Below are 27,418 nucleotides of genomic sequence, written 5' to 3' on the forward strand. Positions count from 1 at the left end.
ATCATAAACTGTGCAAAGTGAAGACACTGCTCCATGTCTGAAAAGGTTACAATATGACGTGTTAGGTTATAGGTTTATAGTAGGAGTGTGGAGTAAGGCAGGTCAAGTGGCAGGATTTAAGGTTTATGTTTATGTATGTTTTCTCCCAATGTCCCCCATAACTATCCACATATGTTTGCCCTTAACCTCTTTCCGGTTTTCCTAATCCCCTTCCTCCACAACCTCTCCCTAATCCCTCTTCCCCTTATTGGCTGCCACATGGTTTCCTGATAATTCTGACATCAGGGACACGGTGGGAGGGTCGAATCTATTCAGCTTCTGTGGTTCGGGAGAGAGTGTCGATACTCTCACCCTTTGGAGTTTTGACAGTCTTTGGGCTGCCTTGTTTAATTGTCATTGATTATCAACCAACATAGCCATTGTGAATTTTTTGTTTTGCAGTCTCTCAATCTTACACGTTCCACATTGTTATATGAGTTTATGACGCTCAAACCATGAAGATGTAAGATTCATTGACGAAGGTAATGGTCTATCTACTGGAATTACATTTCACATTCGTTACATGAAGATAATGACCATCTTAATGTTATATGAATATGCCTTTTTAATAATTGGATTTCTTTAAATATGTGGTTTGATTACAAATGTTTCTGTAATTCTATTCTTTAGAATTTTCTTTTCGATATCATAACATACTAGTTTCAATAGTTTGCACGGTTTAATCTTACTTTTTTTTTTACTTTGTCCCACATGGGAAGGCTTGATTTAATTTTTTTGTTCTCGTTTTCAAAGAATGGTTTTAAATGTTATAAATACTTTTTTGTATATCTAATAGCTTGAAATGCATGACAAATTGTTAAAAGGTTCCTTTTTACTTCCTTTTATGTAATATGCAAAATATACTGGCTAATGTAAAATTTGAAAGGTTGACTTTGTTCAACTAAATCCAAAAAGAAAAATAAAGTTTTTCATGCGCTGTCTCTTGCGGTAGACTTTCGTACACATCAGGAAACGCATCCAGTGTGCATTTGTGCGACAATTGATGCATAACAAAAGGTATATGAAAGTGTACTGTTGTGTTCTGGACATGTCTTTTGCGGATCCTGTGTGGGGTAAAAAAACAAAATATGAATGCATTAGAATTTCTGTAGTCTGGCGCCTGTGCCCGATAAAAAAACTAGTGGAAAGATACCGTTAGTGCACGTCTGTGATCCCAACTTGTCTTTTCATATTTTGAAACCCTTCTCTCTCTGAAATTACTAGACACACGTTGATAATTAAGTGTGCAAATGTGTCCCTCAAACACAGCGAGACCAATTATGGGAACCGTGCATACCTCTGCCTACCTGCTTTCCCCACTGCTAAATTGCAATATGGCTCCCCGCCTTCTCCTCCGCCCAAGGCAGGGGTCTGCAACCTGTGGCGCTCCAGATGTTTTGGACTACAACGCTCATGATCCCTCACCATTAACTGTGCTGTCTAGGGCTGGTGGGAGTTGTAGTCCAAACATCTGGGGAGCCAAAGGTTGCAGTCCCCTGCCCTAAGGGAAACATATTGCATCACTCCGGCCCTAGCCTCTGCACTGGATCCCTCCTGGCAAACATATTTAAATCTCTCTGCATGGCACACAAGCCTTTTACCACCTGGGCCTTCCATTTTATATTTGCCACACTTCAGCACTACCCTCCACCAACACCACCAATCAGACGAACATGCCTCTCATCGAAGCCTTGCATCTTCGTATCAGTCTTTCCCAAAGAATGTGCACCATACAAGATCACTTGGCCTCCTCGAAAGTGCTGAAGGCTTGGCACTTACTGCACTAACTGTTCCCGCCCTGCCGTTTGTGCTGGTGAACATTGTGCTTATTTTAGAAGTTACAAAGAAAACTCCCACCATGGTCATGGATTTTGGCCAGCTCAGAACTCAAAGCCTCTTGTATTGTGTATATGTGCATTATAAGGTTTATAGTTAATATGTGGAATGACATTTTCGAATGCAATAATGTCGAAAAAAATGCCGAAAAAAATTGTTTTGTTTTGTTTATTTTTTTAATGTGCCCCCAACCCCACTTTTTTTCATTTACAATGGATTTTGATTCGCTAAACCCCCCCCAAAAAAACACATTTTCAAAAAACATTCGAAATTATTATTTTTTTTCGGCATTCTTTTTTTCGACATTTTTGCATTTGAAATTCGACATTTTAACTAGACACCGCATTATAAAATACCCAATAAATAAATTGACGTTTGACACGACACTTCTGCCCCATGCACATATAAGAATAATGTAATAACACAACACAAATATTTGTGTGCCTTCCACAGCAAGATACGGCTCTATGCATCTTGAAGATGGATGGTGCAGAGACAATCCACCATCTGAAGCCAATGTGATCATCTTTCATAAATGAATAAAAAAGGCATAGGTCTATCGTTGCATGCAGAGTTCATCCATTCTTGAACAAGTGAGAATAAACCCCATGCTGGTTTACCATAGAAGAATCTTCTCCGTCCCATTGAGTTCTAGGCATATCTACACATCAAGCAGCAGATCTGACGACACAGTGGTATCCATTATAATTGGTTATTTATAACACGCTTAATATCCAGAGGTTTCTAAGCACGGACCCAGGGATCGCATCTGTGTTAGTCTGCATCATTGTGCTTCCAAGACGAGCATGTTGCCCCTCAGCTATCCTCCTGAGACTAATGCAGGATGATGTCGAGGAGAGAGAGGGAGAAGTGCCAGTAAAGTGACCTTTGACCTCTTGTCAAAAGGGGGACTGTGAGCTATCTTCTTGGTGGCAATGCATGAAGAGCCGAGATGCCCCAAGAGACTGGCTGCTAGACCCAGAATGCTGCGTTGAATGGCAATGTATTTTTTTTTTTTAGACCCAAGTAGCGGTCAAGTCAGCAGTGTTCTCTATAGAAATTGTCTTACTCCCTCACTCACAACTATTTGGAAATATGAAAGCAAGAACAACATTCTTCAGCAGGGTTGGGTTACCATTGCATCTTCAACTAGATGGTGAAAGAGGCGCATCTAGTTGAGAATATCCTCCTCTTCACCTCATCAGTACCTGGCGGACCAGCAGTAGGTGACCCTGCACTCTGTAGCCAGGCTGGAGGGTCCTGGCCACAGTGACCCAGGACTTAAGCCAAAGAGGAAGTGTGGTCAAGGGATTCCTGAACTACACTTGAGCTCGCATTATCAGTACTTTTGGACCGCAGTAGCTCCAACAAGCTGAGTTGAGGTAACCATTTTGAATAAAATCTAAATAAAAAATAACTCTCAAGTGGCAACTTTAAAGGATTTCAAGGAGCTTAACATCTTCTGAGAGGACAGCGGATGTCACTATAGTTAATGTGGAATAGGATAGTGTGAGGCCAAGCACCATTTGTTTCCCACCCTGGGTAAGCCATACGAGTCTTAGGCATCTAAAGTGGCATCACCACACGTGGCCTCAATAGGTCTGGTGGACTACCTTGATGATCTCAATCCAATGGCACACAAATACCATGGACCGGATAGATGGTAAAAGGAAACCATAGTCTTTGTGACCTCATAGGTGCCTGGGCTTCTGTGGAGGTTGGGAAGGTGCGTATTCTAACCAAAGTAGTCTTCCCAAGTGTAATGAGAACATATTAGGCTGTGGAGATGGTCCGTTTCAAATAACACCCTGCTCTCCTCTGACCGAGGGCCACAGGAGCCAAGCGCACGCCCTGCCGGATTTGCTGCAGATGGAGACCACATCACTGGCCCTTTTCAGTGGATAACTCCTCTCCATCAGCCCTTTTACTGGGTGAGAGGAAGGGGGGGGGGTTCCTTTCCTCAGAGCATTTTAGTGAGTGCACGGGGAAGGTGGGGAGGGGAGGGGAGGGGCGGTTAAGACGTGCCGAGAGGAGTACCAGTTTGTGACCAGTGAAACTGCTTTCGCCCTACCACACATATTCGTAGCCTTTTGTGCATGTCTAGAAAGGCCAGACCTTACGTGTGATATCATAGGCTCAAGGCCTTCCCTTTTAATTTGACATAATAAACCCGTGATACAGGAGTTTGCTAAACCATGCATGAGGCGACATCGTACAGAGAAATGATTTAAGTACTTGGCACACCACAGAGTTTTACGCTTTAGCAGCTCAGGGCTGCTCTAAACCAGTAGGAGACAGAATAAAACAAATAAAGATACAACACAGTGATGTTCAGATAGGACGCTGGGGGTATGTCTATTTTAATGAAATGTAGGGATGGGAGTTCTGGCGATTCATTGCCCGCTCCCAATGTTTCCATTCGAAAATACCTCAAACACAAATAAAGAGCATCAAAACATTGGCCAAGAAATAGAACGACTGAATATCGGCTTGCTATTAAATAAAAAACATCAACCAATTATTCTGGTTATACAAATATGCTTGCCATAATGACCAAAGAAAATCACACACTTTAATTCCATGGTAATTGTGCGGCCTGATTTAGGGGTGGTAGGAACGCGCACACCCCCCCTCCACCTTCACTTGCGGAAAGACCACTCCCTCTTCTCCTCGAATGCCGCCATTTATCATAAAATGCATAACGTGCAACATTTCCTTGTGCACTCTTGGAACTATTGGACCATCTGCCAGATACTTTGCAGAAGACACTGACTGGCATGATTGCATTTAAATCCCAGCTGAATTATACATGCATTACATGTAACCTGGAGCAGAACGTCAACTGGCTAAGGGAAAGCTCGTGCGTGATCATATAGGTGCATGAAAGCCAACCCTCTAGTGGATGAAAGGCCTGCAGCCGAGATGTGCTTAGCTAGCTAGGAACATTCAAGCACACGTGTGCTGGCAGACAGGCGGGGTTTGCTCACTGACCCTAGAGAGTACAATACGGAACCATTAAGCACTCCGTTGTTCTTGAATTAGATAAACGCAAATAAATAAAAAGCGGCCAATGTAGTGTAACGTCAGAACAACTGAACTAGACATGCCCAGTTGCATAATCCTGGAGTTGAATACATAGTCACATGCAGGCAGTGCACAAAACGCATCGGCTCATTTCAAGTCTGGGACTCAGTTTGTGTTACTGCTGCATTTTGATCATCTGGATGGAGCAGCGGTCATTATGTTTCAAAGCACACCAAACAGGCCCACACGACCCACCGCTTGTGTGCGATTACCAGTTGTAACGCCCTGCATCGGGGTGTGGGGAACTACCCCTCTTTCGTCTGTGGTAGGAAAGCATCTTCCAAAGAACGTGTGAACTTAAGCCGGAGTTGTTCTTTGAAATGTCGGTACCACTCCAAGAGCTTCTTTCTGCGTTGAACCTTTTCGTCCAAGCTCATCGTTTTCTCTTTTTCCAGTATGGCTGGAAGGTCAGCCCAGTTTTTAATAAAGATAAACGGTGCCCCCATCGACTTCAGCAGTTGCAGCGGAGCGCTGTGGAAGGCAGTCGAGTTGCCACAGGGCCCTGGCGTCATGACATCTTCCACGACAGGCACCGAACCGTAAGAGCAGGCTTCGTAAATCCTATAGCACTCTGTGTTTATTCCAACCGGACTGAGGGTCAGGTCGCTCTCTAGCAAAGCATCCTGGTAGCTCCTTAACGAGTCCTTGCTCTCATTTGGTTGCCACCTAAAGAAGGAACATGCACATTGGCAGCGTTAGTTTCCAAAAGCGGCAAATGGCAAAAATACATAGGGGAAAATAATAATATACAATACTTGTCACAAAACTACAGATTTTATTCCGATATTGTGTTTACCTTTTAACTATTAAAGGTTTGAGATTGGTAGAGCACATTGCTGTACATAGGTAGTCATTCCTAAATTATTGCTGATTATTGTATCAAATCTAATTAATTTCCTCAATAGCCGACAATCCATGATCTAGTCAAAGGTGAGCGTGTAGGCTTTGAAGTTACTCCACATCTGGACTATTGCACTTCTAGTCCAAAGATCCCCCTTCCGTATTTAAATGGGATGATGAGAGTGACGTGATGGGAGCAGTGTAAGCTTTGCACAAAAATCAGCAGATAACTTAAAGCAAGAGAGGGCGCATGTGGGGGTGTAAATCAATCATCCTGTGCTCCTGTGTTGCCACGTAGTCCCTGGCTTTCCCCGCCAGTCTTCATTTTTAAGACCACGTGGACAGTAATCATTTCCACAAGACTGATGTAATGGGAGGGATGGTCGTGTCTGTAGGGTGGGCAGATTATCTGGATAAAAAAGGGGGACTTGCCAAAGAAGGACCACAGTTCAGCAAACCAACACAGCAGACAATAAAGGCCAAGCTTTTATACATTTGTGACAGATCACAGAATGACTAAGCCAGCAGATAATACAAAATGGAATGATGGCGTTTCTCATTCACTGCCATTTTAGGATAACAGCAACCATTTCAGCAGGCGTTTGGACATTTTTGAGATTGGTAGGAAGATGTACTGAGGTGCACCAATGACGGTACATTAAGAGTGTATCCATTTTTCTATAACTCCGATTACTTCCTATCTGGCACCAATCCTGCATTTTATTTATAAACTATGCCTTGTTGTTAAGCTAGTTTTTCCACAGCCCTCTGGTGAGGCAACTGATCCTGTACAGTACAGGCTGGCCATCAAGCTAGACCAATCTCTCCCAATGGGTAGCATAGCAGAGTAGGAGGGGAGTTCCATACACGCAAAATAAAATATACCACACATTACCGTAAAATACATGCATGCGTAGTGTACATTGGTAGTGCTATTACATAATGTAGTTCCTAAATTATTGGCACTCATGAAAAATTCTATCACTCTGGTTAAAATCACTGTTAAGTACTTTTGTGTAGACAAACAAAGAAGTACAAACGAAAATAAAGGGATATGGCATGGATTGCAGCTCACTCAAGGACTTAGGTTACACTCCTATATTGTAAGTACTATGCCTATACAAGTAATAAAAGGGAGCAAAGAAAAGGTTTACAACATTATAGGAAACAGTACCTCGTGAGCCAACAGACAGTTATTAAAATTAGGATTACATTACTGGGCCCCAAGTAAATCACAGTTCACCCCTAGAAAAGGATAAAACACAACGTAACCACCAATGGTTATGGTAGCACCATGATTTCCTACGCACAGAGTGAACTAATGATTTATTACACTAAAATGTGGACGAAATCACTGAAATATTCTGAAATGACAGTACCAGGACAGGAGAATAGCTCTGCGTTCTGGTCAGAACCTTAGCAGGTCACTTTGAAGGAGTTTAATAAACATCAAAGCTTCTCTCATAGGAAAGAATTGGGCCAAATCCCATAGTACCTGTGAGGTGTAAACTCCCATTTCACTGCACAGATTGCCCAGAAGGGACAACCATCCAGGGGAGACCCCCACAAGAAGAGTTGCAGTCCATGGTTTGGATCATGCAGGCCACGAAGAGATGATAAGAGTTTAAAGATCCAGTTAACCACTGCACAATGAACAAATTACGTGGACAGGACCCCAGGACCCGGGTGCAAGTTCACAGAGGTGGTTGCAGAGTATTGGGCCCAGTAAAGCCTGGTGCACAAATGAGTTTGGGCTGTGGAGTTTAGGTCTGGCTAGCTTTGGTCGGGATCCAGAAAGGATCCAGAGAAAGGAAATGACCAACAAGGAGGACAGCTGGTAGGACGACCCACAAGGCAAGACAAGAGCCACAAAGACTGCAACACAAGCACAGAAGAACGCAACCCAGGTACCACACCAGCTCAGGGGAGCAAACCAGCAAGGAATGGTCCCATGAAGGAGGCAATGGCAGCAGATGAGACGGAGCAGCATTTTTAGCCTAATGAGACTACTCATCTTTATTGGCAGTTGGGTCAGGGAGGCAGCACTGCAGACCATTAACATATCCCACAATGGAAGAGCCACTCCAGCCAGGTAGGCATGTGGCAGGAAGCAAAGGAAAAGCCCTATTCTGGATTCCACCAGCACGGAAGGGGGCATGATGCAAGCTGCAGTTTTCATGGAATGTGGGTATGAATCCGAGGAATGCACAGGGCCTCCCACTGATTCTACATTCAATGAGGGGCTGGCCTAAACTAACCTATCAACCACATTCTAGGCAAACACAAAGAGTTTGGATACCAGTCAACCAGGCTGGCCCTAAACGTTGCTAAACAAAGGCACTCCCAAGCTGGAGGTAGGTGGGGAACGTCTAGAGAACTTTAAACCAGTTTACACCAAAAGCAAGAGGACTGTGTGGGCTCAGGATGAGCCCAGGTCGGGAAAGCGGCTATTCAGGTCGTGCCATGTGATCCACATCGCCAAAGGGATGGCGCAAAACAGAAGGGCTGGAAGCAGGGCTTATCTGTATTAGTACAGAAATGGCTACCATATGGGGCCACTGATGTAGTAAAAAAGTCTAAAACGTTGGTGTAACCATAACTACATCACAGCTGCCACTAGCCTACTCCACAACACACTTACAAGGTGATAGAATCACACTGGGACCAAAATGGGGGAAGGGAGCTTTAAACACCCCATTTCTGTTTGGTGATTAGTGCAGCAAATCAAAAAGGGGGTGCAATGACAGAGTGACATAGTAGAAATCCCTCTAGTCAGAAAAAAATGGAAATGAAAAAAACAATGGAAACCAGGAAAAGTTGAATGGGCCCAGAGAACCCCAAAAATGAATTTCTGCTCAAACACTTCCACTCTCCATTACATTTTCTTTCATCCAATTGCTTCTCCACACATTGCCGTTCACGTCGTCCCCCTCTCTTTTTCAGACCCATCTGAACTTCTAGCAACCATGAAAGATGCCTAGGTTTACACAATGCCTCACGCCGGTCTTTGCTGCAGTTGACACCGATCATGCACACTGCTTGAATAAGAGTCGGAGGAACTTGCTTTTTTAAGCCTTTCTGAAAACCGGGATATTATACCGATTTTATGAAATTTGTTGAGACGGGGACACGTGAAAAACTGGCCTTCCTGAACCGGGAAGCCTATCCCACACATTAGCGAAAGGGTCACATGGGCTAAGACAATAGTTAGTACAAAGATGTGTACTAGTGCTTAAGTACCAACTTATAAATGTGAGAACACCCAAAGAAAAATGCGCGAGAGGAGGAAGAAAGCAGCAAAGAAAAAAAATTCTTATTAACCAGCAGTACGTTTTCTGAGAACATCTTGACAAAAATCGAGATGTACCCGATTTGTCGAGAATAGTACTTGCAAAAGCATGCCGGGCTATCACAGGGTGAGGCGAGGCCCAGGGCAGAAAATATGTTGCAGCCCCTTCATTTTTTGCACTTGGCCAGTGGCACTGTAACCAAGTGAAGCGTGAAATCTCCATTTGATTTCATGTATCAAAGAACCCGAATATGGTTTATTATTATGACTGCAAATCAAAGCCATGTTTCTAAACTAAAGAAAGGTTTATTTTAGACTTGGTGCATAAATATATATTTGCATGCATTTTATTTTAAAAAGTGACTTTCTGAAGTAACTTGAATTACAACTCTATTTACCTGTCAAAAATGGACTATATGAACACACCCCACCCTACTTTCACCCTAACTTCCACTTTCGAACTTTCTTCTCTGAAAATGAAGACATCATTTTTTGGTAGTCAATTTATTTTCAATTGACAAAATATATATGCAATTTAATCTCTCTTGGTCCATTGTTGACCGTAGGTGGTTCTTGATTAATGAGAGTTTGCTAAAGGAACGTGCCCCTGTAGAGACACTCGCTGTGATTGTCCTGAAGTCCTACACAGACTTGTGGAAATACATTTTCCACATTTTCCTTGTATATCGTTTTCAATAAATGTAGAGGATCAGGTTCTGTACAATCTGAGTTTGAGAAGTGTGTTCCCCACACTACACATATGGTTAAGTTAATCTAGGGGCTTTTCAGAAAAATCCTCCTTATAAAATTCTAGCAAATTGTTGGCTTTGCTGTGAACAAATTCTGGATTCATTTGGTGAAGTTCCACAATACACAAAATGTGTTATAAATCTGTTCTGCTGACTCTGTTCTTCTTCACCCAAATTATCAACCACTCTGTAAAACACATTTTGTGGAAAGTGGTTTCTTCAAGTATTTCAAGTCTGTCGCTAGGCGGCAATGACTGTTCTGGTGTTTCATCAAACATTATTTTCCGTTTCCTTATCCGTCGAGCTGGAAATTCGAATGTGATGGTTACATTTGTTCCAATTGATGTTGCTTCATGCAGTATTTTCGGCCATGAATCACAAAGTTTTCTAAGATCAGACGCAAGTTGCTTACCGAGCTGCACTGAATTTGAAAGTGAGAGCTGCTTTTGCTGTAATACTCAGTTCACATGATCTATAGACAGAAGAATGTTAAGCCATATGCAGGACATCAAGATTGAAGGAAACAAGGAAAAGTAAAGCTGCATATTTCAGGAGCATGGACTTCACAGAGGTTCAGACAACGTGCTGCACAATGAGAGAAAAGTGCACATTTGTTTTTATGAAGAATTTCAGCCTGAACGCCTTTGTAAATTCCAGCCATGTTTGTCCCATTGTCATACCCCTGTCCTCTACAACCTGCAAGACCAACTTTGTGTTTCTCTAAAACCGAGTACAAGAATGAGACAATCTCAACACTGCTCTTCTTTTCATTTTCCAGAAACTCAATCTTTCTTCATTTGTCCAACTTTTTGAGGGCATGTCAAATTCTATGCATTTCAAAATTATGTTCGTTTACTCCATATTGTATGCTAATGTTTATTTGTAAAGCGCCTATACACAAGGCAGGGTTTTCCTCTTAGCAGGTTGTCCCTGGACCACCAGCGAAGAGACTGTACCAGCGTTAGCAAAACAACCACTTGATCCTCCCACTAACCACTTGCCCGAGACCATTGTTTTGCTAACCATTCCTGCATTGGGTGAATGCACAGGCGCTCGTGTGGAACCAAGTGAATTCATGAGGCCATCATTCCAAGCAAGCGCATTGCTTTGCGTCAAGTTATCTGGCAACCGACCTTGTAGTGAGGTACTTGCAACAGCATGTTTTGCACTCTTGAGGGGAAAGCCAGCTTCTCCGTTTTTAGAATAGCCCCTAGAAATTGTTTTATTTGGCTGGGGACTAGGCTCGATTTCTTTTCGTTAATGGAGGAGCCAAGATTCAAAAGAAGAAGGTCTGTTGAGTATTTTGTTTGCAAATTTGAGGAGATTCCCAGGTAATTAGCCAGTCGTCCAGTCGCCCAGAGAAGGGTATACTGGGATGAATTTTCTGCGCAGGTGTGCTGCCACTACTGCGAATACCTTTGCGAATACTCGGTGCGGAGGCAATGGCGAAGGGGGATACCTTGAACTGGTAGTGAACTCCCGCTATCTTGAAACGCAGATATTGTCTGTGTGCAGGAAGCATTGAAATAGGAAAAGTATGCATCATTCATATCCAATGTGGCCATGTAGTCCCCCCCGTTTTAGGAGTGGGATTATCCTTGCAGCAAGGTCATGCAAAACTTTTGGGGTTTGACATTTGTTTGCAGGGTGCAGATCTAGCACTGGGCGCATGGAAAGGTCTTTCTTTGTCACAAGGAAGTACGATGAATAAATACCCTTGTTTACCTGATTTGCTGGGACAATCTGTAGGGCGTCCTTTTCTAGCAGTGCCTTTACTTCTTTCAACAATATGCATTTTTCTTCTGTTGACATTTTCCTCTGTCTTGGCAGCCGGTAGGGTGGTTTTAGTAACAGCTTGATACAATGCCCTCCTGCCACGTGCACAACACCCACTTTCCCAACGTTATCCCCTTCCATGCGTGGATGAAGTGCGAAATTCACCCTCCTATTGGAGTGGCATGGGAAGTGACCTGTACCGGTGCGTCATTGTTTGGCAGAGAGGGGTGGAGCCTCTCCCAGGTGAGGTTCTGTCTCTTCCGTTGGCCCTTTTATTTCCTCTTTGAAAATTGGAAGAGGAAGTTTGTCCTTGGGATGGGCCCCACAATAAGGATTGTCTGCCCTGAGTAGTCCGAGGAACGTTGAGCACCTTGACCCCGAAACCTTCTTTGAACATGGGGCTCGTTTGTTAACTGGCCAAGGGATTTGAGAGTGTCATATTCCTCCTTAGCACTCTTAAGGGCGTCTTTGACAGCCTTCCCAAACAGTACATTAGACTCCACCGGCATGTTTAGGTGGGTGGCCCGAGTTTCTAACTTAAACCCCGGTTGTCTGAGCTAGGCGTGACGCTGGATGAGCGTGCCCTCTTCAAGGATGCGTCCTGCATGATCTGCTGCATCAAGGTTATTTTTCAGGATGCAGTTTGAGATCTGCTTGCCCTCTGCAAAAGTATTTAACAGTTGAGACTTCAGGGGTTCGGGCACAGCTTCGACTTGGCGTTCTAGGTCATCCCATTTGTGGCAGCCGTAACTAGCTAGAAGCGTAGTGTTGTTGGCGATTCTGGTTTGATATGCCGCTGAAGAGGTGATTTTTCTCCGGAAAGTATAGATTTTCTCACTTTGTCTGGCGGGACCTCGGCCGACGCCAGGGGAGTGCATGCCCGTTTTCTCATAGTGGTGACCACTAATGAATCAGGTTTAAGTGGACCTCTAACATATAGAGGGTCAGTGGACGCTGGCCTGAATAGTTTTTCTATTCTTGGGTTGACCGCCCTTGTGAGACTAGGCGCATGACCGCCCTTGTGAGACTAGGCGCAAGTAGGGAGGGCTGGATGCATCTTTGTTCAGACTGCAGGAGCGGAATAAACTGGGTGGCAGACGTTTTGTCTCCCAAAATGTCTTCCACAAATTCTTTGTCGACTTGTGCTTCCTGAGTGTTGATGTTAAAGTGTTGTGGAGCATTTAGTAGTAGTTCATTATATTGTAGTTGGTTATCGATGGGAGAATCTGCTTCCGGCTGGTCCTGGTGGTCTGGAGACTGTATTACATAGATATCATCACCGTCATAAAATTGGTCCCGACTACAAAGGTCACCCTTAGGGGTCGTCAGAGTACATGACCTGAGAGGGGTCTTGGTAGGTCGAGGCGCTAAGCTGTGGCTCAAGACGAGGCTTTTTGGCAGGGAGCTGGTGTGCTGAGGCCCCTGGCTGTGAGGCATCTCTAAGGGATGATAGTCGATCTGGGTGCCTGTCCATAAAGTCCACAAAACTCGACATCCTCCTTAAAATGTTATTAAACTGTTTAGGAGTATAATCACATGAAGGTGGGAAGAATGACATGATAGGGATGACCTGGGAGAGAGTTTGGTTTTTGTGTTGCATAGCCCCTGAGAGAGTATCTACAGGGTGGGGATAGATCTACAGCCTGTGTGCTCTTGGAGAGCACAAGAGCATACTCTGGGCAAAGCAAAGCACATGAAGGAACAGCAGTTTCGAGTCGGCAGCTGAACGAGGGGAGAAAGACAGCAAACCAAGAAGGGTTCGCAAAGAGGAAATACTCTTGACCTTTCTGGCAAGAAACCGTTACTTTCAAGAAACCTTCGAGGCAGAAAGCATAATGCCAGGAAACCAGACTTAAAAATCCTGCATGGTGTGCCTGAGATACCGAAGGTCCTCCCGCGTAACCAACCAAGGTGGGGAGGAGCTGCAGCCGGCTGTGTTGGTATCGTCATTGGCTCCAAGAACAAAGAAGCCCCAGAGAGATCAACACAGCCGGTGAGTTGGGGAGACCAATGCAAGACCGGTCTGTGTTGAAGTCAAAGTTGCAAGCAGCAACATTGTATAACGAGCGCTGGAACGAACATTGTTTAACGTGTGTGATGAAAGACGCAAGTAAAGCTAAACTGCTGATGAATGTTTAAACTTGAGAAGGAAAGATACAATAGCGTTGACAGAGTAGTCCAGCACTGTGAATGTGCTCAATCGAAGGTCTCTGTAAAGTATCCCGCCAAGAGAAACGCAAGACGATTGATAAGAACATTGGGTGAAGTGAATCAAAGTGGTCCTGCGACAGTTGAAGCAAAACCAATTGCACATTTGAAAGTCTTTGATTTTGATATTAAGAGGATTCGAGCCTGAATGAGGGAGATGCATGGTCCGAGCCTGAACGAGGGAGATGCATGGTCCAAGCCCGAACGTGGGAGACCAAGATTGAACATTGTGGCCAAAAGGGGGTCCGAGCCCGAAGGAGGGAGAACCATGATGAACACTGGAAGCGACAACTTATGTATGTGAAGATCCTGATAGGTATGGAACTTTGATATTAGTTTGTTACAACAGGCCCTCTGCAGTAAGACACTGTTATTGGAAAAGAGACTTTGGCAGAAGGCCCTGATATTTGAACTGTATCATCTTGGCAGATAAGGCAGAGTGTGTGCTTAATTTGAACATGCTGCCTTGCCGCATGCTGAAAACGTGGGGAAGGGAAGCCAAGTGCTCAACCGTCCCGACATTTTTTCTGGAACACTATTCCTTTTGTATACACTATTGTCCCACACCATTTTGTATTTAGAAGGATTGGCAACAGGTTTATTAATATAGGCCCTTTTATTTTAACAGGCTCGACTAGGACTGCGTTATTATTTGATGGTCATAGCTTGCTCCCATTCTTAGATTTAGTTTGGATAGGTGTTCAACCAACCCACTGAAGTTCAATAAACACCCTTGAACTATGATCACTTGTGACTGTCTTCACTGTTTGATACCAGGCCTTCCTTACAGCACAGACAAAGGGCTATTGCTTTTTAGACACACTTACTTGTCGCCAAGGGCCTGAGGATGCTTCACTCCTGTTTGCCAGAACCAATTTCACTAGGACATCTCATGGAGATCACCCTCTACAGCACCACTCGCACCAGAGAGACAACCACCATATACTCTTTGAAGATCCCTTCAGCAGGTCCTAATACTAAAGCCCTTTAGGACCCTGCAGGTTAAGCAACAGTCAGCACCATCCTGCCAAAAGTCACACATACCAACACAGAATGACCCTAAGGCGTGCAGACAAAGGTTGCCAACATCCAAGCAATATGCATGGAGTTTTATTTACACCAGAAAGCAGGGACTAAAACCTGTTCGTTTGGGGCCACTAACCTCAGGTTGGCAAGGCTCTGGTCTCTCTTTAACTGAAAGGGCTGGCATGTTCGAAACCGTAGCTAAACGCAACTATGTTCCCCTTGCCACCGCCATACATCTACTTCTCTTTCCCCCACCAACTTCTAGTTGGCCAAGGGTTTTTGAGTAATATCAATTAAATGCATTTTCCTCGAACTGGTATCCTGAAAAAGCAATTTGTTAACATTTCTTCTTGTCATTTATGTCATGCTGCTGGTGCATCCTTTGAACATAGGAGACAAAAATGTACTGGGGATCCCTAAAAGGGGCGACAATTAGGGGCATCTCAGAACCCTAGCTCCTCACCACCTTTAGAGTATGATGCTCAAAAGGGTCATTATTACTGACCCTTCTGTGCATTTAACATGGGGCAGTAGCATCTGCTACTGTACCCAATCAATATCCATCCTCTGAACTGGATAGATTATTTTAAAAGCCATAAACACAGAACATACAGATATTCTGAAACACTGACTGCCTACGCTATTTACAAAAACTGTATAAAAGGCCTAATTATGCTGAGAACCTCAGCGTGCACTGTGCAGCATCCCGATAATGGCAATGACTGCACACCGAAATTGGGTAATCAAAACTGCAAAACTCACAATATAGGCCTAGGAATGGTTGGGGGGAAATGACTCTGCCCCTAAAAGGGCACATGGCCGCAGGTTATCTTTCCAGTTTCCAATATCTTTTCCTGGTTTTGATTTGGTTGGCAACTTAAGGGGCCCAAAATGGCACATAGCTTGATATCAGAGCTCGCCCCATTAAATGTGGATGTCCCTTTAAATATTTCACCCATGACCCTGTTCATCTTCTCCACTCGAACCTTACAAATGAGCTCTCTACTGCAACAAGTTTAATGTCCAGAGAGTTTGATAACTAGAGGCGATCTGCCAGCTAGCCTATGCGTTTGAAAATATCTGCTTGGCCTGCACAACTACTATGTGCATCGCCGTGCGTCGACGCATCCAATTTGGAAGCGTGCTGCCCGGCAGGCACAATCCCACGCCCCTCCTGAACACAATCCCATATCCTCCTCCTTGCATTGTCTTCCTTCTGCCACGTCCGCAGCTGTGGATAATGCTAATTTAGCATTTTCTCTAAAGAAACGTTGCATTGTTAATTGAGGGGAATTGCAAAAGGGAAGAATACTGCATTGGCCTGCCTCGTCGACCTCCCAAAAGTGCTATTTCAAGCTGGCATTGCAAAGTTTGCAAACATGTGCCCAGGTACGAAGTAGCTAAGGTACCTTACCTGTTTCTGCCTGCGACGTCCTCAGCACTGCAGGTGCTGCCATGCACCTCCAGGAGGACCATGCCAAAACACTGGCACACAACAACGCAGTGCTAGTCCACTCCAGAGGGCCCCCGCTCCGGCGTCCAGGCACACACAGCACTTTACTTAAGTCTCCACCTCCTGCGCATCTGCTGGGCTGCTAGCAGCAAGGTGAGTGAGAAGTAACTGGCTTGGTTGGATTTCGGAAGTTCTTATGGTGCCGTCGCAGGACATTGGTTGGTAACATCATGTGAAATCATAGCGGGGTGCCAGCAAACTGTTACGTTGTACAGTCCTGCCGATGCCACCTGCCCAGTGACTGCTCTATTCCCTGTGGGCCATAGCCCGCCTGCCCCCCATGCTGTGTGTGTTGCACTTGCAAGTAACTTTTTATAAAAAACGTATTTTCTCTCTGCTGCTACTGAAGTAGCAAAACTGCAAATGGTACCTGACCTTGCACTCTAAATCTTCAGCCCCAGGTGGAAGCCACGCGCCCCCCCAACCCCCTGAGCGCGAGGTCTAGGGCAGTTTGCCCGGCCTGCACCTCCCTCGTGACGGCCCCGAAAGCATGTGGCGTAGAACATCTAGAAGGAAATGGTGGTGAAACAGTCCCAGCCCTAAATGAAGGAACCTGAATACCATTCGAGAGAGGAATCTGGAAGCACAACACTCGGATATACAGAAGACCACCGGGCGTGAGATAGTGGTTTTGGAGGCCTGCCTCGGCATGCCACAGCAGACAAAGGTCACGGAGTTGCTTGGATTTGTGAAAAGATTTGGTCAAAGACACATTTTAGAACTAGCCAGATGTCTAGCAAATGCATTACGGCTCCAGATAAAAAGAGGTAGGGATACATCTGCAGATTCTAATCAAAACCGGATAGCACTTTAAGGAGGAAATCGTGCTGCATTTTAAGAGCCACCTCACAATGGGATATGTAGAGTTTACAGGAGCAAAGTGCATGCAGTTTGCAGGCTCTGCTAACTGAAGTAACAGCAATCAGAAAAATGCTAGAGCAACAAAACTAATATCAACCATGGACATTGGTTCGAAAGGTTTGTAGGTCCATCTGATAGAATGTATAATATGCTCCAAAATTGGGCAGGAGGCGACTGAAAAGTCTGAAGCAAATGAGGAAGTGGTGGAAGGGAGACCTTGGCCCATCAGAAGGTTGGGGGTGGACCACTTCCCCCTGGCTGGAACAGCAGATTCTCCAAAAAGTAATAAAGGAAGGGGAAGGGAGATCGAGAACCTTTAGGTCTGTAACCCAGTCCTGGTTAGACCAATGGGAGGCAATTAAAACATGCTGTTGCAGCCCATCCAAAGTTTGTGAAGCAGTTTGAGTAACCAGGAGAAGGAAGGCAAAGAGGAACAAATGGGAACATTGCATTAAAGTTGGAAGTCGGGCCTGGGTCCCATTTCTCCCCCACCCTTAGTTCAAACAGGGGGTCACTTTATCTTTGGGGTTGTGAATAGACCCACTCTGGGATATCCCAGGCGTGGAGGATTTGTGCAGCCACTACAGGAGCTTCACTTGTGGGAAGGGTTATAGCTGCAGGATCAATAGAAGACTGAAGCCATGTAATTGTTCACAGTGAGATTATGATTGACGGGCATGCCAGCATCTGAGTGCTTCACTACATTAGGTCATCCTATTCTTCATTTTCTCTCCTCCTAGACCTAAACCTGCTCTACTTGCTTTTTTCCATCTCCTCCCTCTCCTCCTCCTGCTCCACCTCCTCATCCACTCTGTCCGCTATGCTCACTTTCCCGTCTTCTACCTCCTCCACTGTCACCCCTCTTTCACCTCCTCACATGCTCCAATCTTCACCTGCACTGCACTCTGAATGCTAACTTGCATGTTTCTTCTTTGCTCCATCCCCTTTTTCTCTCTCCACTGGGTTGGGGCAGGGCTGAGTAATTGCCAGAGTGGGATCAGCTTTGTAGGTGATACGTCATGTGATTGTGTATGGCCTATGTGGACTACGGTTTTCTCAGCTGCCATGAATCGGTTAGTGGACTGCACAAGCTCATGTAGCCAAGGCTACTAAAAAGGGGCCATCTTGCAAATAGTTGTGTAGTCCTGCAACTTCGTTAGCAGCGTCTATGCTTATTCTCTACAAGGTATTGTTTTCAATTCCCATATGACCTGTTTGGGACCCCGCTAACCGACCTGTGTAAGGTCCAAGCTATGATCATAAACCATGTACTTTTTGACAACCAGGTTATGCTAGCTATGCTTCATGACTTGTAGACATATGAAGTTGTGGGTATGCAAGCGGCTTGTTTCTGGACTTTGCGCTCTTGCCACTGTATCTGTGTTCCACAGATAGTCCTAGAGATTTCTAGGGATTAGGCCTGGTCCTACACACTAGGCTGGGTAACCGGGAGGATCCCTCATTTACTTCCTCCTGGGCCTGCATCATGGGGCAGCCACTGATAAAAGGTCACCCTAATCCCATCCCGCGTCCTCAAGCATGTGACTGTTACAGAGGCGATTTCCCACTCGGCTCAGAAAATATGCCAGAGTGATTGAAACTACAGGAAGGCGAGAGAAAGATTAATGTTCTGTTCTACGGCCCAACCCCATTGTTGAATGGCTAGGCATTCTCAGGTGAGGGGAAAATGTTTTATGGTTTGCCTAGTGGTTACATAGTGCAAAGCAGTCATGTGTTCTGTAAAATTAATAAAAATAAAAATAGAAGGGAATTGTGGTGCATATAGCTTCCATGAAGTTGCTACCCAGCCACACTCTGAGGGGTTGGTTGTGATGGCGAGCAGAGCATCTAAAATGGGGAATGGGACCACCAGAGAGCTGGATTTCTGAAGCCACCACTTCATATCCTACTTGATTTCATCTTTGGGCATGCTTGGGGAATTGCCTGTATCAAGAGGACAGATGACCAATTGACTTCTGCAAAGTCAGGGCTGTAGCTCTGGTGGGAAAAGGTTTTCACCAGCATCCTTCTCTCTGCAGTTTATCCCAGGAGGGCAGTCCCAGAGCAGGAAATTGAGGCATACCCCCTGAGTCAGAATAAACATGGAGTGGTTTACAGTGAAGCCCAGATTGAAGGCCAGAGCCAGTAGCCTTTTAGATGTTTCTGAGCCAACTGCAGAGTGAAGAGTCATCACTAAACCAGGTATGGCTTTATGTGGATTCCAGCATCACATACAATTCAAGTTAACTGTTGCCATTCCCTTGGTGAAAAGTTTATCGAGAAGGGGAACATTCAATATTGATATTTAATTTAAATAGTAGCATGCACAGTTAGGCATTATGCACAGAGTCTTTGTTCTAAAGCAACTTGTTTTAAATCAAGACATCTTCAAATCTTTATTACAAGAATTTCTATATGTGCAAAAAGTAACAGGGTATACATTTCCCAACAATATATCTAAGTGAAGAAATATAAAACTTCCCAACAGTATGTCAACATTAACATAATGAGGCATGTGCACATGTTTCACCCAATGTGGTCTTTCCCAAGGAAAAATTAGACCCTTGTGGCCATATAATAAGAGTTGTCAAATTCTTTTCACCCAAGTGTGTTGCACTCAGGCAATTTCTCCCAGCATCTAATGGTCATACATATTTCACATCATGATACATGGACCACAATGGTCATTCACATTCCACGTTTTGTCCATAATATTCAACTCAGTATAATATCCCTATGTCATAGGTCTATGTCATATGTGTTTGTAGTGATTTAGGTTTCCATGTTGTCTTTGCAGAATGAGTAGAATGCTGAGTGAGTGACATGGAATCTTGCTGGTGAGAATGTTGTTGTATGGTTGAGAGTTCTGAGTGAGAGAGTTGGTGAGATGAAGCCTACCTGGGAGGATGCCGGTGCACGTTTGCCTTGAGCTCTGATAAACTTGACATAAGAAACATAAAATATGTACTGGAAACAAGGAACAACTGGAACATCAAGGGACGTCAGAGTCATCATTGGGAACCCAGAGCTTTACATTGGCGACCAGGATGCTGGCTGTGCTGAGGGGACAGCACTGAGGATGGCACATGCACCGCCCCCCAACCCTAGAAGAAGACCCTCCCAGGTAGGGCGAGCGCTTTATGCTGTAGGCGCAGGAGGGCACAGCGCAAAGGGCAGAGGCGCAGAAGAGAGTGAGCAGAGCCTGCATTTGGTCTGCCAGCAGTTGGGCAGGTCAAGCACAGTGAAAGGCAGAGGAACTTTGGCAGGGCTGAGGGCCCAGTGACTGTCTGAAGGGGTTTGGGAACCTAAAGCTGCAGCATGGAGGGCTTTGGAGCTCAAGGCAGCAGCATTTGAAGAGGCTGGGAGTCTGAGCTGCGCCTGGAAATATTTGGAAGCCATGCTGTGCAGCTGAGGGGCTTGCAGCCCATGACCGCAGCAATAGGAGAGGCTTGGAGCCTAAGCGGCGCCTGGGGATTGAAGAATCCGGAGGTCATTTTGTGCAGCTGAGGGGCTTGGAGCCCAGGACAGCAGCATTGGGAGAGGCTAGGAGCCTGAGCTGCGCCTAGGAGAAACTAGGAGACCACTGCTCTCTGGCAGAGGGGGTAGGTGCCCACTATGAGAACTGTGTTTCTACGAGGGTCATAAGTGACTTTGTGGAGTTGGAGCCCATATGCTGTACAGAGGAGGTTCCTGGGGGCCATTACAGCGCCTGGAGGGGTTTGCAGCCACAAGATCTGAAGAGGAGGGTCCTGGGGGCCACTGCAGCGTCTGGAGGGGCTTGGAGCCCAAATGCTGTGATGAGGAGGGGCCTAGAGCCCATTGCGGTGCAGCTGAGGGGCATTATGCCCATTTAGAGAGCGCCAAGGAGCTTGTTAATAAGCTGGTGGTTTATGGATTTACTTTTGTTTTGATTATATGTGGTGTTTTACATAGTATGCAGCAGAGTTTAGTTTAACATGTTAGGTTTTAATTGTCACGTGAGGCCTGTGATATTTTGACACCATAATTGCAACATGAGCATTTTTGTGGGTGAATGTACACTGAATGGGAGTGTGTGGTGTTGTGGCCTTTATTGAGAGAGACATATTTGATGTGAGCAATGTCAGCTTTAGGAAGCAGTTGTGTTTAACGCATGTGCTTTCCGCAGATGGACTTTTCAATGCAAAAGAGCAAAGTGGACTGATATAGCTATAGTACATGGCACGGGAAATGTGATAAATGGAACATGCTTACTAAATTGTTTGCTTTGCAGGTGCGACTGTTTAAAAGGACGTTTGTGCCATTTAGGGAGAACTAAGAAGTTTAGTTAGTAAATTTAGCAGAAATGTTATTAATTTTAAAGCACTGTTTTGTTGTTGCAGTGTGGTGATCTGCATGTGTAAGCCTTTGTGGTGTGCTAGAGATTTGGCATTTTGGTGATTTGGTGCTCCTGTGCTTGATGGAATGGTGTATGGTGTGTTTAATGGTGTTGTTCTTCACAGCAGTTGAGTTAGTTTGTTGGACTCAAGGAACACAGGTGACGGATAAGGGGTGGCAATATCGCACTGTTTGTGCTGTTTGGATGTTGTTTCACTCAGACGTTTGGAACGTCCAACCTGGTTCTTTGATTTTGAGGTGCACATCATAGTGGTGTGTATTTATTTGGCTGTGAAGTTATGGGTGGCTGAGTGTAACAGGAGTACTGTTGTTCTGGTGAAAGTGATGCATTTATTTATATGTTGAGTGTAACAATGCTTTCTCATAGTTGTTTGGTCTTTTGGTGGATCTTTAGGACACAGGCAACGAAGTGGGGGTGGGGGCATAGGTACCTTAGGGTGCAATGTGTTATTGTGTCGTTTCACTCGGGTGTTGGGAATGCCCAGCCTTGTTCTTTGTGTGTGTGGTGCACAACTGGAGTTGTGTGTGTGTGGTGTGGCTATGAGGTTAGTATTGGTTATAGTTTTTGTGCGGTAGAGGAGGAGAGAGGTTAGAGAGATACCCGAGCTGTTGAAGATTGATTGCTAGTGGTGCAATTTTCATTGGTAGGTGTCCTTCCTTAACTGTGTAGAAAAGGGCAAGGGCATCGTTAGTATTGTGTTATGGTACCATTTGAACTGGTGATGCGTACAGGTTGTACGGGTGTGTTGATAGTTCATGTGGTTGAGATGCACGCGCATGTGTTGGAGTGTGTGTGTGCTGTGTGTTGCGAGTGTTTTACCGGTTTTGGTAGGCGTTGTTGTTGTGTAAGGAAGGGAGATATGTAGCGATTTAGGTTTCCATGCTGTCTTTGCAGAATGAGTAGAATGCTGAGTGAGTGACATGGAATCTTGCTGGTGAGAATGTTGTTGTATGGTTGAGAGAGTTGGTGAGATGAAGCCTACATGGGAGGATGCCGGTGCATGGTTGCCTGGAGCTCTGATGAACTTGACATAAGAAACATAAAAGATGTACTGGAAACTCATTAAAGGAATAACTGGAACATCAAGAGACGTCAGAGTCATCATTGGGAACCCAGAGCTTTACAGTGTTCATCAGAATTGAGTCATGATTAGTTAAATGTTCCCTTTTATTCCTTGTCTTTGTATCAGTCCACAAATTAAGTAGTCCCTCCTATAAAGAGTTATGGCAGTCCTTCAGTTTTTTTTTTAGTTTTCATGCAAGTATTCCAAATTTCATCTGTATGTAGAGCCTCTCCACACGAAATGTGCTTCAGTGTTCAATCGGTTTTATTTTTTGTAAATTCCAAACTCCTTATTTATCACAATGGTGGTCTCCAATCCACAAGCCAACCGAGGATGATCCTGCTTAGCTTCACGAGCAGCTTAGCTTCATGGGCAGCAGGCAAATGGTGGCATTCAGGGTGCTGAGATGAAACACCGATTGTATTCAGCTTTACAGCCTGGATGGGCTCCACCCTGCCGCATGTGAAGCTAAGCAGTATTGGCTTCGGTTGGTTTGCGGATGGGAGATGTTGAAATGAGATGTGCAGTGGCCTTGCGACAAGGGGCGTAAGCTTCTAATGATGTCAGGTTGAGGGGCGGGTCTTATTTACTGCCATGGGGGAACTTGATCTGATCAACGGATAAGATTAGCACAAGATGGTGGTTTCCAACGCGTTAGTTTTGCATGTGTAAATGTGACAAAATCTAAGATAAGATGCATTGGAATTTCTTTAAAGATCGATCGATATATGCTAGAAAAATACATGGTCTATCCATTGGGACAATAGAATTCCTGAGAGAACAGCCCCTTTAAGGACATCCTTCCTGGTCTGCATGACACCTTGATTGGTATTATCGCACATTAAAGGTTAGTCTCGTTTTGATAGCTTTACATAAAACACACTATCACAAAGTTAAAATACCTTATTAACTCCATCCCTTTGCTGTTCAGTTATCTTAACCAGCACCATGAATTATTAACGGAAGACAGACTTACTCTTGCCGCACTGCAATCCAACAGAGTTTATCCAGGCCTTCTTTTTTCAAAACTTCCATTAGGGTCTCCCTGGAGGAATTTTTATAAATAGTTCCTAGGAAATTGCAGAGGAACGGACGGGAGGTGCGGAGCATGGACCAGTCAGGCTCCACCCGTGGGAACTTCCGGTATCTGCAAAAGCGAATGCATGTGTACAGTAAGCAAGAGGGAATGGCAGCCATGACGGCTGCTTGCTTAAGGTAAGACATAATACTTTTCAGATGATGTTACATTTCACAGCTTTGGAAGTACTCCAGATACATGGGCATGTAAAGAGCCATCCACTTACCTTTTAGTGGGACGCACATTTAGGGAGTACAAACTGCCAGAACATGGTTTAAGAGGGAGATCAAATTCGTTGTTGAATCACCTGCGCTTTAGATAAATCACTTGGCTCTTCGCTTCCAATCTATCCCTACGAGTTAGACTGTGATGATAGACCAGTACTTGATAGTAGTTTCAGTGCACGGAGGACTGTGGAGCTGAACCACTCTATAAATCCCTTAAAACACAACATAACGTGCGATTGCTGTGTTCTTATGAGGAAGCACACGTGCTGATGTATTAAAGAAATACAAAGTAGAAGCTTTGTTATCTGGCATCATTGGGATCCAAGCAATGCGGTTTAAGCTAAGGCCAGATAACCGAATGCTGGCATTTCAGTTCGCAGAGGGCTTACAAACGAATAAAAACAGATAAAGTGGCCTCCGTTTACTGCCGCTCTACCATCTGAACATTGGAGTATCTGGCATGGAAGCTTTGTTAGACTTTCTTTTAAATGGAACAGTTCTATTACTGCCATCAGGAGATGATGGATAATAGAATGTGCCACTTAATTAAGAGCCAGATAACGTTTTTACTGTACTAAAATCGATCCAAAAAAAATAATATATATATATTTACACACATACACACACAACGCCACTCACCCCAAGGCCTAAAAATAAAATTCTATTTGACCCTTTCCAACATCAGCAGGATAGATTATCTAGTGGCATGAAATGCTGGAGAGGAGACACCGTGGAATTTGGCAGTAACCCCCTTCAACCCCGTTTGCCACATCAGAGCAACCTTTATCTTTCCTAGCAACAAACAATGTGTAGGGATGTCAATAACCAAAGAAATGGTGATCAAAACAAAGTTCTGAGCTTCTTCCAGCTCTTAAGATTCCTTTTCAGCTCTCCTTGCCCAAGTTCAAAAAAGTTCTACAAATCCTTGAGGTTCCCTTCGCAAAGTTCAAGGCAATACAGTTCTGCACAATCCTTGGGGTTCCCTTCGCCAAGTTCAAGGCAACACAGTTCGAATCTCCTGAGCCAACTCCCACTCGTGAGAGATCACGCTCTGCCTGCTCAGAGCGTCCTCCGTCTCGTTTTCGTCTCCAGCCAGATGAACTGCCGAGATCGGAACTTCCTGCTGGATTGCCCAGAACCAGAGCTTCATCGCCTCCCTGCACAGAGGAAGTGACCCTGCCCCCCCCCCTTTTGTTGAGGTAGTGCATGGCCATTGTGTTGTCCGTCAGGATCAGGACAGTCTTTACTCGCACAATTGGCAGAAAAGCCTTCAGGGCAAGCCTGACGGCCCTCAGCTCCAACAGGTTGATATGGAGTCTGGACTCCGCCGGAGACCAACGACCGCTGACTGTCAACTCATTGGCATGAGCTCCCCATCCCATGAGGGATGCTTCCGTCACAATCGTCACCTCTGGCCAGGGTAGCCAAAAAGGAACCCCCTTCATCAGATTGCCTTCGACGGCCCACCACAGAAGGTCCTGGGCGACCAAGGACGGCCCCTGAACAGGGTCCGACATCCTGCCGGAGGACAGACCACTGGAGCTTGAGTGCCCATTGCAAAGATCTCATCCGCAACCTGGCCTCTGGCACCAGAAGAATGCAGGATGCCACGAGGCAGAGCAATCTCAAGAACTCTAACGCTGGGAGACTCTGGGCAAGCTGAAACGTGTGCACCATCTGCTGAATGTGATGAGCCCTCACCTGGGGAGGAAAACACTGCCCCAGGGACGTGTCGAGCGCTGCTCCGATGTACTGGAGCCTCTGAGTTGGTGTCAAATGGGACTTCTTTAAGTTGAGGGAGAAACCCAGCTTGTGGAGGGAGTGGCATGTGACTGACAGATGATCCAGGACTTGCTCGGGAGAGCGCACCCTGATCAACCAATCGTCCAGGTAAAGGTAGACGTGAATCCCCCCCCTTTCCCGAGATGCGCTGCCATCACTACCATGAGTTTGGTGAAGACCCTCGGGGCAGAGGTCAATCCGAACGGCAGGACCTGAAGAACCTCAGGTACTTCGTGCTTTGGATGGATCGGCACATGAAAATAAGCGTCCTTGAGGTCGAGAGATACCAACCAGTCCTGAAGTTGATGGGCCCGGAGGACTTGAGAAAGAGTGACCATCTTGAACTTGTCCTTCCTGAGGAGTTTGTTCAAACCGTGCAAGTCCATGATGGGTCTCAATCCCCAGTCTTTCTTGGAAATCAAAAAATAAGGGGAATACCATCCCTTGTTCCTCTCCGCTACAGGCACCAGTTCTATAGCGCCTTTCTCCAGCAGGTATTGAATTTCCTGCGCAAGGAGCGGATCCGGACTCTTCAAAGAGAGATTCCCCGGTGGATTGTCATGAGGCCTCTGCTGGAAAGGAAGACAGTAGCCGTGGGCTATGATCTCCAGAACCCACACATCTGAAGTAATGGCAAGCCACTCTACAAGATGCTGCACCAGCCTTCCTCCAACCGGCGAACCATGGGACATGGCCTCATGATTGAGCTGAAGCGGCTGCGGCGTTGCCCGAGGGCAAATCGGCAACTGCCCGAGCGGCCTTGGCACCTCGAGTACCTTGTTTTCCACCTCTGGCACTCCTACGGTGGCCCCTTTGACTGCAAGCTCCTCTCGCTTTACCAAAGGATGAGTAATAACGAAAAGAAACTCCCCTCCATTACTGTCCCCTAGGAAGAAAAGCCGGAGGTTGTCGAACTGCAGCGCCCAATGACTTTGCTGCAGCTTTGGAGGTCTGCAACCTCTCAAGGCTCTCGTCAGCCTTGCTGCCAAAAGATGTTCCCTGTTGAGGAGCCAGGCCTGCACATCAGGAGCAAACCTTGACTTCCGCAACCACGCAAACCTGTGTATTACGGTGCTCGCCGCCATGGACCGGCTGACGCAATCTGCTATGTCCAAACCTGACTGAACGGCCTCACACATGGCATCCTTGCCATCCTGGACCATAGCAAGGAAACCATCCCGTTCGTCCCCTTCGGGAATATGTTCAGCCGCTAAGGAAACAGTTCCACAGAGTGTGCATGAAACGAGACAAGGCACAGACGGAGTTGGCCGCCTGAAGCACCATACCCCCTGAAGAAAACCCTTTCTTCGCCCAACCATCAAAACGTTTGTTGTCCCTATCAGGAGGGATGGTAGGATACGACGCCTGCTTTGCTGGGGCCGTAGCCGCCTGCACCACCAAACTCTCCGGAGTGGGGTGCTTGGTCAAGTAGCAGGGTGGTATTTTCACGGCAAAGACTTGCCCACTGCCGGGAGACTCTCCGGAGCAGTCCAAGCCGCCGCCACCCTTCTCTGTAGAGCCATATGGAACGGCAGTACCGGGTCAGTTGGTGGACCTTGATCGAGGATATCCGTAAGGTCATCCTGAAGAAAATCCCCTGGTGGAGCAGACCACCCCAAGTACTCGGTAACCCTAGACATAAGGCGCCGGTACGAGGAGTCGGCATGAG

At 45.6% G+C, this 27,418-nt stretch overlaps 1 protein-coding gene across 4 annotated transcripts in view; it reads right to left on the reverse strand.

The window, feature by feature from the left end:
- Positions 1-4,205: 4,205 nt before the first annotated feature.
- Positions 4,206-27,418, reverse strand: part of RXYLT1 (ribitol xylosyltransferase 1) — a 153,492-nt gene continuing 130,279 nt past the window's right edge. For all 4 annotated transcript variants that reach the window (XM_069629795.1, XM_069629797.1, XM_069629796.1 and 1 more), the window contains 2 exons: positions 23,639-23,809; positions 4,206-5,625 (listed from right to left, as the gene is read on the reverse strand). In XM_069629795.1, coding sequence (XP_069485896.1) covers positions 5,205-5,625; positions 23,639-23,809 — 592 coding nt within the window. In that variant the 3' untranslated portion in view covers positions 4,206-5,204. The remainder of the gene's footprint in view (positions 5,626-23,638; positions 23,810-27,418) is intronic.

Source organism: Ambystoma mexicanum, chromosome 12 (genome assembly GCF_040938575.1).
Source record: "Ambystoma mexicanum isolate Mex_15411 chromosome 12, UKY_AmexF1_1, whole genome shotgun sequence".
NCBI lineage: Eukaryota > Metazoa > Chordata > Amphibia > Caudata > Ambystomatidae > Ambystoma > Ambystoma mexicanum.